This window comes from Thermobia domestica, chromosome 5 (assembly GCF_964235325.1).
Source record: "Thermobia domestica chromosome 5, izTheDome1.hap1.1, whole genome shotgun sequence".
NCBI classification, from domain to species: domain Eukaryota; kingdom Metazoa; phylum Arthropoda; class Insecta; order Zygentoma; family Lepismatidae; genus Thermobia; species Thermobia domestica.
The window spans coordinates 206,255,693-206,268,497 of record NC_137458.1 but is presented as its reverse complement, the minus strand read 5'-3'; the positions used below and the strand labels follow the sequence as shown (position 1 = coordinate 206,268,497).

The 12,805-nt window shown below is 35.7% G+C and overlaps 1 protein-coding gene and 1 long non-coding RNA gene across 4 annotated transcripts in view; one reads left to right on the top strand and one right to left on the bottom strand.

Annotated features, from left to right (window-relative positions):
• Positions 1 to 12,805, top strand: part of LOC145686369 (uncharacterized) — a 686,556-nt gene that overhangs the window by 607,916 nt on the left and 65,835 nt on the right. The gene's annotated exons all lie outside the window — the stretch shown is intronic.
• Positions 1 to 12,805, bottom strand: part of ppan (Brix domain-containing protein peter pan) — a 74,883-nt gene that overhangs the window by 47,177 nt on the left and 14,901 nt on the right. For 2 of the 3 annotated variants that reach the window (XM_081759632.1, XM_081759630.1), the window contains exons 2-3: positions 7,279 to 7,353; positions 2,802 to 2,963 (exon numbers count right to left, since the gene is read on the bottom strand). In XM_081759632.1, coding sequence (XP_081615758.1) covers positions 2,802 to 2,963; positions 7,279 to 7,302 — 186 coding nt within the window. In that variant the 5' untranslated portion in view covers positions 7,303 to 7,353. The remainder of the gene's footprint in view (positions 1 to 2,801; positions 2,964 to 7,278; positions 7,354 to 12,805) is intronic. The other variant, XM_081759631.1, reaches the window with a different exon arrangement.

Below are 12,805 nucleotides of genomic sequence, written 5' to 3'. Positions count from 1 at the left end.
TTTGCTATTTCTTATGTTTTTGATGTATGAAGCTCAATTTTTCTTTTAAACCAGAAATTGTTAATTTCTACCATTTCTGAGGGTAGAGAGTTGTCTGGACCGAGAGTTAACTTACGAGAAGAACTCTTGGCATGCTGTTGATTCTAGAAACTGCTCATCACCATCTATTACCTTTTCCGGCCTATGAAGATCAATAATAAAATAGAAAATGGTTGAATTACTCCCATTTCCGGTTTCAGTAGATAGATGAGGTAGAAAACCATATTTTTTCTTGAGCCGCTTACTCGATACCTAAAAACTGCTTGTCGGTATATATTACTGTTTCTGTTCTATAGAGATCAACTTTGAAACTGAAAATTGTTAATTTCTACCACTTCCGGTTGGAATAGGGAATTAACGAACAAAATGGATCCTATTCTTGGGACATTAAACCTCAGACAAGACTGTTTCACGCTATCCCTTACCGTTTTTTTCTAATCAATGTGTTTCCCTTTCGTGTTTGGCGATCAATGCTAAAACCGGAAATGATTAATTTCTATTACTTTTGGTTTCAAAAAAGAACTCAGGGACGAAATGGAAGACTCCATTGTTTTGACGTAAAACCGATTCCAGAAAGTAACTTGTCGCTATATTTTAATTTTTGCTACATGGAGATCAATAAAAAGCAAAACTTCTGCTCTTTTATATAGCAGTAAATTTCAACCACTTGTGCTTTCAGTAGAGAGAAAAGATGCGAGTAAAAGTGGAGTTCTTTCTTGAGATGCTCAATCGATTTCAAGAAACCGCTTCTCGCTATCTGTTGCCGTTTTTGTTCTATAATGATAAACGTTAAAACAGGAGATGGTTAATTTCTACAAATTTAGGTTAGAACACAGGGTTAACGTATGAGATGGAACCTATTCCTGTGACGATGAATCGATTCCAGTAAAACCACTTCTCGATATCTTTTGCCATTTTCACTCTGATACCTGTCGACAGACGAATGGATACAGCCATTCTATAAGACTTCCGATACTTACGCATAGAATAGTTTCGAAGCCTAATAAAGGATGAGAAGTGATATGGTAAATGCAGGAAATAACGGATATTCTCTCATACGAATTCCTCTATGAATGCGAGCCCATATTGTTTCGTGTTTAGTGTATGATCGTCTAGGAAGCTTACTGAGTAGCGTAGTGGTTGACGCATCGGCACGGTAAATTAAAAATCTGGATATGATTCCCGATCCAGTAACGCATGTTTTTCACTCTTTGTACAACATCAACGAAATATTTTCAGATGTATTATTAATGTAAGCAACCTGAAGAGCTGTATCATGTAACAATACCACCAAGAAACTTGTTATAATCTGTGCACTAAGAAAGACGATTGAAAAAAAAAAAAAAAAAAAAAAAAGAGCAGAATTTTCGCTGAAGCTACTTTCAACAATATTAAGACTAAAGGTGTTTGCGCACTCAACACCACGGCTGGTCGGGTTGCATTGGCCTGATACGACAGCACGGATTGGCCAGGTAGCACTGAAACCAGTTTCCGTTTTGATCTTTGACTATCGCTTCGGATCAAAATCCAATTGGAAAACAAGCTAATGCGGAAACATAACTGGGATAGTTCGTCCGAACTTGTGCGAATAGACGTTGCCTGAAAAAATGAACCACGATTATGTCCATTAGGCTAAGGGAGACGACGATTAAAGCAAGTCAATGATGATGGAAGAGGTGGTGAGATGAGAAAGTGGGAGTATTCCAAGTAAACAAACGGGAACGATGTTGTCCAACACAAACATACTTGGCCGAGGATCGAATCAGAGACCCCCGCGCACCAGAGGTAAGCTCTCTACCATTGAGCCACCGTGCTCCCCTCTTGTCTGTAATCGAAGTGATGCAGTTTGCAATGCGAGAAATGCCTATAGAAACAGTGTTTACGACAAAAAAAAAAAAACGAGTAAATAAAATGCAAATATACATTTTAGAAAATGCAGGAATAATGAAAGCAATTTTCTATTTTACTATGTCTGTATAACCAAAATACTTGAGTCTTATTTCACTACTGTTCACATTCATGAAAGAAGATTCCTGCTCATTCAACATTAAACCCACGACTACGCATTTGTAATAAACTAACCGACTTGTTAAAATTCTAAAATTTTATAACATTTTCACTCTATATTATATTATATTAATTATCTAGACATATTGTAACGTAAGATAATATGACTGAAGTGAACAGTGACGTCTTCTTGGCTCCCTAGAGGAAATTTACTTACCCCAAAACTGATAATGAGTATAAAGTTATTATACTGATCAGATATGTGTGAATATATATGGATTGTAACGCATCTTACATAGGTATGACTGAAATATATTTTCCTCGCTGTCCAGTAACATTCGCCTAATTATTCTGCACAGTGACTAAGTTTACATTTTAGTATATATAAGAATATATAGGAATAAAGGACCATGTAAGAAATGCTAAAAGTAATACTTCCATCATCACAACTCCTTATTTGCTTCTGAATAATGACTCATATAATGAACTGAAACATATTAGATTTTTGTATCGTAATGGAAGGTACTAAGCCAGTTTCAATGGTCACTGATTTTTCATTTTGATGTTATATTATGAGAATACATATATCTACTTGGTTAGTTGTTTTGATTATTTACGTACATTTTACATCATAACAACACTATACTTAAGAATTTTTCTGCACAATTTCTAAAGAACACAAAATAAATCCGAAATTTTTAAATCCACATGAACAATATCTTAGATAATGTTATACTTATTAGGATACCACAAACCTGTAGCGAAGAGGCTGTAAAAGGTTCCATAACCCTCCTGAAATCCTTCGTTAACTGCATAGCATGCTTTCCTGCACCACCATGATAGACAACAAATGAGTGAGGAGCTCTCTTCAGTTCTTCGCTTTCATTGAACGCCATCATTTGTTTCAAAGAGCGATTCTGGAAAATAACGTACGTTCAGTATTCAGCTGTATTTATTGCAATGAACATATAGACTTATCAAGTTAAAAAATAAATACAAACAGAAACATTAATTTGTTATAATTATTACTGCATATTTTTCTCTGTTCAAATAGTGGTTAGTATATTGTCCGAAACAGCATAGGTAGAAGTTTTAAATCACTTAAACTTTTACAGAGGTTGTTTACAACCTAAAGTGACGACTGTGGCAACACCATTAAGCGGAAAGAAAACGAAGTTGTCAGTCGTGGGTTTGATTGAGCATGATACCAGTGATAATTTGTATAGTCAAGAATGTCAATAAAACTCAGTAAGGAGACACAACAGCACTTTCTGACGTAAACTATAGTTATACAGGGTGTCTGCTGGAGTTGATTTGGGGATACGGACAAAATCTCGCGGCCGAAACATCGCCGCCCAAAATCTCGCCGGCCAAAACCTCGCGGGACAAAATCTCGCCGGGCCAAAACCTCGCGTGGCCGAAACCTCGCCGCCCAAAACCTCGCGGGACAAAATCTCGCGTGGCCAAAACCTCGCGGGACAAAATCTCGCCGGGCCAAAACCTCGCGACGCCAAAACCTCGCCGCGAATGAAACTTTTCTTTAAAATTTACCCAATGAGTTTCTTAATATGCAATTCCACATTACAAGTAATAATAATAATAATAATAATAATAATAATAATAATAATAATAATAATAATAATAATAATAATAATAATAATAAGAAGAAGAAGAAGAAGAAGAAGAAGAAGAAGAAATAAAACATCGTGTGCGTGGGCTTTCTCGGGTTATTCCCGTTTCCTCCCACTTTCTTTATTCGATCATTTCCTTCATCCTAGTCATCTACGTCTCCTTTAACCTACAGGACATAATCAAGGGACGTCGTAAAAACTCATATATTATTTCATACTTTCATAAATATTATTAGATTTTTGCTAAAATTTTAAGTTTTTGGATGTTCTAAAGTTCACGAAACTAACACCGCTAGTTGTTATTACTTTCCTTATGCAGACTTTCTTTCCCTATAACCAGTTTAAAAACATCCTGTCGCCCTACCTTCACATTGAAATCCTCTAATACAGAAATAGAATTTTCATATGTTATCGCGGGACTTGGTCAAATACCCGTGATACTTCTTCTGAAACAGCGTGTTTTATACCGTCATCCTTATCATCTGTTGGAACATTTACATTTTGGTCAGGCGAGATTTTGGGGCGCAAGGTTTTGGAAGACGTGATTTTGGCAAGGCGAGGTTTTGGGTGGCGAGGTTTTGGCCCGCGACGTTTTGGGCGGCGAGATTTTGTCCCGCGAGGTTTTGGCCAGGCGAAGTTTCGGTCCGGCGAGATTTTGGGAGGCGAGGTTTTGGTCCGCGAGGTTTTGTACCCAAACCGTTGATTTGGATATTTCCAGTGTCCTGCTGGAAAAATTTCCAGTGTACTACGGTGAACTTAAAAAAAGGCTACATACAAATGTATGTTGTGATATTTAACAACCTTTAAAAGATTATGAGAAAACAAAGCAGTCTTTAATACTCTAATGGAAAGAGTACACAGAAATTAGTGGTTTCAATCCAAGGGAAAAAGAAAAGGAAAAGAGAGTAGTTTTCTTGACGTTATTTCTTCCAGAATGCCTGTCATAATCTATACTCACCTTCTTGTGTGCAGGTTTCCACTCACCCCTCACAGCCAATCCTTTCCTCACTAGATTCACAGTATTACATATTTTTAGGTTTCTTTTTTAGAGTGGTATTACATTTGGTACAGAAAACAATGTTGAGTAGGAGACCAATTAATTACAAATATCAAAGAGTAACATGTTTAATGTTCATGCATATACTTTTAGATGTAGTACTGGTCTTGACACTTCACAAATATTAAATGAACATAAACTGCGTACAAAATAAGTTAAAAGATACCACTTTCAGGTTATAATTTGACTATTTCTCTTAACCTGTTTATTTCTGAAGTAATGCTGATCCAGACAGAAAAGTTTCAGAACACAAACTAAAGTATCTCTGAGGGAATCTTCTAACGTCATGCTCAGAACTGATTGATGTCAAAATTAATTATGGTCTTGTACTATAAACACTATCCATTTTCTTTCTTGAACTAGCTGCTTGTTTAGTGGTTAGCCACTTAGCTGTATTATCACCTACACCCAGATAATGACGCTGCCATCCTCAAGGGTCTCACAAAGGAATTTTTTACATTTTTTTCGGTCTTACACAATAATTTCCAATAATTTTCAGTGTATCCAGTATTGATATAAATTTCTAGTAGATTTTCAAATTTTATCTACTGTCTCGAATCCTAAATTATAACAAAGCAACTCTCGATAACCCGCTATAACAGACTATTTCATACCAATTATAGTGTATTGTTTCAGTGCGCTTGATGTTTTAGTGCCCTTATTGTCTATACGCGCCGTGTTTCTGATTTTAATATTTAATAATTGTATGCAAGTAATAACAACATTAATTTAAGGATCAATGCTGTTATTTTCTTCATCTGTGCCCACTATTATTTACCGACGTTAAACTTCTGCCTGTTTCGTTGCTGTCCTTCAGATAATGCTGAAAAACGATATATACAATATGTACTACTAACGAACGTTAGTTTTACAAGTAAGTCAAACTTCGTAATTTACTTGTTTAGTGACAAATAAGTGATCGAAGGCATCGAAATCAGTAAATTACTGTTTTAATTCAGTTGAATAGTATAAATCCACTTACTCTTCGAGAATTATTCTTGTAGGTATATGACGTTTTAAGTACTAATCGTCCGGGATCCGAGAGAATTCTATGAATTGGGTTTCATAATTGTTTATATTACTTCTTCGACCAAATAAACATCATAGTCGTCACGAATAATCTTACCTCAATGTTATACATAAACAGAAACTGTTCATGTTAGTTCTTAATATTGTATACATAAGGAATGGGGAGACGAACTCATGAAAATGTCGCAAGATGCTGTCTGACTCAAATGTCTTGTCTATGAAAGGATATATCTTTCTAATCCTCTAAAACGAATTAATATATTGATAAATAAATAAACGGAAGAATTATTTCAATATCGTAGCCTATATGATGAAAACGACGAATTGTGCTAATGTATATTTGATTATATGTATTACGGGATTGATGTTCACTGAAGCAGGTCTGGATTGTAGGTTATATAAGCTTTCGATGGGATGAACGGCACGAATGTTTGTACGAATTTCTGTTACTGTCGATGTAATGTACCGTGCATCTCGAGGATTTCTGTACTTGTTTTTCTATTCTGAGTTTGGCAGTGGACTGAATCTAAAGCATAACTATCGTAATAAAGTGAGCGCTCTGAAATATTGCATTTGATTTCATTATTAGCACATCGCCTGACGTTTAACATTTGTCTCCGGCTATCATGCGTTGTACTGCTATCATACGCCGGGCTTCGGATCAGTAATCATGAATCCGATGTTTACATCGAAGAGAAGAATCAACCGTTAATCTAGTGCTTGGTGTTATCCGAGTGACACTCAAAAGTGCAAAGCACACCACTGCTTTAGGGTTTTATAACAAGTTTTAGAAATTCGACCTTCAGGTAAACTGTTTTTACACCGCGTTCAAATTATTACAACTCAGCAGACAAATTAGTCGAAAGTTACAGCAAAGAAATGAAGTGTACGAAATGATAGATTGGTCAGCTTTGGCTATGGTCTTGTTTCTGGCGCTTCATACTTAAGTTAATGAAACTTATAGTTTCATAAGTAATTGCTCTAAATGTGTACCGTCCTTCTGTTGTCACTCCTGAAGAGTCTTTCAGCAAAATTTTAAGTTTTGTTTCTTTCTTTCTCTTTTTCCCTTTTTTTAAAAATACGTTAACTGAGAAACAAAGAACACAAATAACAAGATATCAAAACTAAAATCTGGATCACAGTTTACTACTTAAGAACTATCATGAAAGTAGTCAGTGTCTCCAAGATACTACCACAGTAATTTGTCAACGTTTGTACCATAGAATGGGGACAATCCATCATGTATTTTTATCTGTTCCTGCTTTTGCGTGTTTTGGAGAAGGAAAGAAATTCCTGACCTCATATTAACGAAATGAGCATGTCACTTCTAGTTATTTATCTGATATATTAACAGTATCTCAGTAACATACATTTATGCTGAAAAAGTAAGACAGAATAAAGGTATTGTATCATAATTTTTAAACCTCTTTCAAATGATAACAGCTCATTTAAATTGCACCTTTAATGCAACATAAATCTGAAAAGTGCAACATACATATAAAACACTTCACTCACCTTCTTCGACTTTTTCCTGACCATCTTGAAGCTGCTTGTAGTTGATTATATTAAACCAATCTTCAAAAACTGCAACTACAAATTTTAAAGAACTTTAATTTCCTACAATAATGTTTACAAGTAACAACAAAAAAACATCAGCTATGTATTTCATATTACGTGACTCAAAGAAACAACATTTTTCATACATCGGCAAAACGCATCGAAGTTACATAATCAGTGTACTATGGCCACAATAACAAGTATTATACAGATTCGATACCTTCTTCCCACATATCCTAGACAAGTCACAACATTTATGGTGGAGAGCATCTTGTTCATTCATTCACCTGCAACAAAGGAATAATCGATACCAGTCTCTCAAATGAGGACTTTGCGTGAAAGTATCTTCAATTTTCAGCAAAGATTTTTCTTCTTCTTCTGTTAATTAGAACCCATATACAGCTTGAGACAAGTATTCGTGCTATGTATATATGATGCACAAACGCATTTTTTATCAGGTATTTAATTTTCTGAAGGGTTTTATCCATTGCACATATACAGAACCTCCTCGACATGAACACCAACTTAAATGTTACATTTAATCATTTAATTATAAAACATGACAAATTAGGATTTGCTCTACCGGCTAATCCGTCTGAAATCATTCGATTGCAAACTAAAAGATTGCTGACAAAATTCATTATTTTTTAAATTCTTGTACACGACGCTGTACTATATTTAGAGGGTTGAAAACAAACTTAAAAAAAAAAAAATGTTCAGACCTTTTTCGAGAAACCATTTTGTATTGGCGCGTAAACCTATTTTGCACTTTACAAAGTTCTGCACAACATTTGATTAGAATTAGAGGTACGATTCTATGAAATGATATCACCTGTGGAATTTGCTTTTAAAAATCAAATCTCCTCTGGAATGCCATGTTGTTTGATTCACTTCTTCTGATGGTACTACCATGAGCAAAATAAATGACGCGTCTCTTTATTTTGAAGTTTTTTTGAAAATATCTCCGTTTTCTTTATATGTTCGAAATTTCGGAAAGTTTCCCCAGCAGGAAACGTTAATAACAAGCCCGTTTTAAATATTTGTGTTAGATATTAGTTTAAAATAAATAAATTAGAAGCGAAAAACATTAAATCGACTGAAATTACGGGAATTACCAACTCTGCTAAAGTGGGAAATTTTCAAGAACTCGAGGGAATTCTGCAGTTCAACACGAAGCAGCGACATCTATGTCATTGAGAGAAATGTGAATTAATTCTAGAAACGAAACTTTTAACGAAACATTTCTAATATGTCTTATTACGTGCATTATCTGCAAACTCCAAATATATGAATCTATACTAAATATTAACGTATAGATAGAGCATATAGTGGAAATTGCCTATGGAAAAGGACGAATTGGTAGCACGATCGTAATGAAAAATTATCTTTACCGTATAACATGTTCAATTTGCGTAAGAAAACAAATAGCTCAGTTAGTTAAAGCAACGAGTCTGTATGCCGAAGGTAGCTGGTTCGAATCCCCACAGAGGTGCAACTGTCACTTTTATTACTGTGGTTATTTTATTTATTTTTTATGTGGGAAAGAATCAAATTGTAACATATGTGTAAAACTCATGACGATACCAAAAAAAAAAAAAAAAGAAAAAAATTTTGTCGCACTTGCATTAGTGTCCCTAAGTTTTGTTTGTAAACAGTTACGTAATTATTTTCCCTGTGCTCACTGCTCACAATATGCTCGCTGGTGCATAATGAATGTTTCCCAGTAAAAGCTAATTCTAATTTGGAGATTTTTATAAAGTTTCACAATGTTTATCATTAAATAGTCTTCTATCTACTTGTTTGGACACTTTGATACCAGATTTCCCTATTAAATGTTTAATTTTCAGTAGATGTTTCATTACGGAAAAGTTTTACAGTGTATTTGTCTTGAATTGAAATTGTTTTGAATTTACCCCACGAGGTAAGTAGCCCGGAGGAGGAGAACTGAAGTAGCTGATATTCTACGTAAAAGCAACCAATTTTAGATTGATGACGCTTCTTACCTTCAGCACATAATCTTTACGTTAGAGAGTCAGAGAGAAAAATCCTTTTTTTTCCCTCCCCTTTGACCACTCATCTTAAAGCTCTACATGTAATGATTCGTGTCACATAATTTCGTCTCTCCAAAGATATTCATATAATAATAATAATAATAATAATAATAATTATTGGCGTAAATGGCGCCCCCACAACCCTGTGGCGTGGGGACCGCACAAGCTGCAAAGTCAAAAAATATATAGAAAGTACGCAGGGACGGACCAGGCCAAATTTTCACCTGGGCAAAGTGACTTTATGGCGCCCTCCCCCCTAGTATTAGCCTATATTTTACATTTATCCTAGCGTTTTTTTTAGTTTAAACCCATTTTTTCAGAAAAACATTCATTACCTAGGAAAACTTCACAAAAAATATGGCCTGCTATAAACAATACGAACAACGCCCCCCCCCTCCAGCTTGGTCTAGTGGCTAGCATGCCTGCCTTCTGTGGTCCCGGGTCCAATTCCCGGTGGGTTACTGTTGAACGATAAACGTGGTTCGGATTTCACTATAATCAGTATCCACATCTCCTTTTGCCATTAAGGCATAACTGTGGAACGCTAAACTCAAGCAAAGAAACAAACAATACTTACTCCCCCTCCACTCTTTATTCTACATGCCATCTCTCAATTTGTCGATACAGTCCCCTTAGTGCTATTAAACTCTTCTTCCATGGTGAAATGGAAAAAGATTATGTAATTGCCGCTACTTTACAAGAATATAAACCAAAAAAGTCAGTAGGAAACACATTATAAAATTAACTTTTTGAGGCTCGTTTTGGCGTCCCTCTGACTCTTGCCCCGCCCAAGGTCCGGCCATGAAAGTATGGACGCATAACTAAGGGCTGCGGACGTGAGGTTAACCTTCATGTTATGCGACTGGTGTTTGAAATGTTCAGTAACTGATGGGTTAGTAAAATAATTTCGACAGTTAAAGTTTAGCTAAGACAAAGTTACCTAACCAAATACATTTGATATCGCGATGTTACAATTTGATTTTTCCTCACATAAAAAAAGAGAAAAACAATAGTAAAAAAAACTCTTACTCGTATTAGGCTCCAACTAACAACCTAATTCGTACAGACTAGTTGCTCTGACCAACTGAGTTTCGATTTCTTACGCGAAAGAAGTCTGTTATATTACGAGGCATGCTTTTCATTATGATCGTGCTGTTAATTTATTCTTTCGATAGGTAATTTCCACTCTTTGCTTTACCTATATAAATAAATGTATGGATTCATATATTAAGTGTCTTTGGATAATGTGTGAAATAATTTCGCGACATATATACTTGCTTAAATGTATTGTATGCTATGATTTGCCCTGATTGTCTGTTGATATGGTGGTTGGAAAACACACGTCAAAACTATTCGAAGTAATACCAACACAGCTTAAGAACAGGGACTGAACTGAATCATCACTCGATTGACCTTGAGGGCAAAAAACACCAAAGGGTAGCTATAACGAAAGTTCAGCATGCATTTCTGTGGAGCTCTGTTCAGTATCACGGTTCTCTGGCAAACACGTTTGTTCTTAGGAGTATATATTACAAACCTAACCTTTCGATACAGCGCAATTGCAGAGAACCAAAGTAAAGGAATTCTTGCCCTTGTTAAGTTGGGGTACCACCATGTGCAATAAAAAATATCGCGTCTCCTTGAAGTGATACTTTATCGAAAATAACTCGTTTTCCTTTATATATTCGAAGTTTCTGAGGGTTTCAAAATGAGGAAACATTACTGAAAAACAAGGACGCATTTAGGGGTGGGTTCAGGGGTCCAGACCCCCTCTGAAATCCCAACTTTTCTGTAAATTTAACCTAATTTTGGGGGTTATTTTTTAAAAAAAATATTATAATTTATCCTAATATTGAAGTCGGACCCCCAGATAACTTTGGACCCCTCCCGAAATAAATTCCTGCATACGTGCTTGCTGACAAAGATATTTTCAATATATTCGTTAAATAATAAAGTAAAATAACTAAATTAGGAGCAAAAAGCTTCAACACGGTCCAACTTTTGTCCACTGCCAATATTGTTAGAAGGTATATTAATAGCAAAAACTTATAGTCAATGCTTAACCTTGGAACTTCATCCCGAACACAAGCATATTTTCGAAACACACTAAGGCCTAGCCAGAAAGCATTGTAAGCGAGTTACGTTTGGCAACATCGCACGGAAACAAATGAATGCTGAATTGCATTGTAACCCGTTTCTACTACTACTATTTTTATTACTAACTTCGCTATGGATCTGTGGAACTGTATAGTACAACTTATTTTAACGAAAATAAAAAAAAAATAATTGTTAAATCACTTTTTGAATATTATTTTAAATCTTTTTTTTAAACGAAAGAAGTGTTATAAACTTTTTTTAAAAATAATAAAAATAATCGTCCCTAGTCAGGATTTGAACCCACGCCAAAACCAATCTTCCTTACTAGCATGCTGCGCTAGCTCACTCAGCTACGAGAGCCGACAGCGTTTATCGTTTATTTTGTGCTATATTCACGTCATGACTCGTGATGTCACCAACAGGATCACGATATAGACGTCATTATTTTTCCTACATTGCAGAGTCCCCCGAGAATTGATCATTGTCTACTCGGACTGGAATTGTCATTTGGAACAAACACTTGAATATGAAGCCAAAAGTTCCTTTAAAATAGACGAAAACTTCGAAAGTTTTAAGAATTTTAATATTTTTGCCTTTTCCCATAAGGGGGTCATAGCCTCTACACCGAAAAACCCCCAAGATTTGATCATTGACCACTCGGACTGAAATTCTCATTTGAAACCAAAACTTTAATATGAAGTAAAAAATTAAACTTTTACATCAATTTGAACTGACTGGATTCCGGTTAACCACACCATTATGTTTAGTTTAGTTAAGTGGTAATTTGTGACAGCTTCATATCAACAAAAGAATCCTTCACTTCACCGCTTCCCCCCACTCAGGAATCCGTGCTGGATCAGCCACTAGAATCAATAGACACTTTTACTATTCTTTTTGTCACCCTTGGTTGTGTAGGAGCTCCCTCGAACAAATAAAGAAGCGGTAATATTACAATCAAGGGGAGCTATGTATTAGGTATCTCTTTAGTTACTTACCCCTAACCGCACAGGGTTATCTTCAGTAGAATTAAAAATGCTACGTGATATTCCAATCATGAACGGGGAGAGGGTGATATAAATATATTTTCTTATTCATTTTGTCTGCCCTGCTTATCAGAAATTACGTAACGTTGTCCCTGTTTGTCAGTAACGTTGTCCTTGTCTGTTGGGAGGAAATGAGAGGGGCAAAAAACCGTCGTGCCGCCTCCCACATGGTTGCTCAAATTATTACAAAAGAAAGCATTTTAAACTAAGATGTCTAAGGTTACTACATTAGGTAAGTATGGTATCATGGGCGGCATTAGGGGGGGGCAAAGGGGGCATTTGTCCCCCCACTTT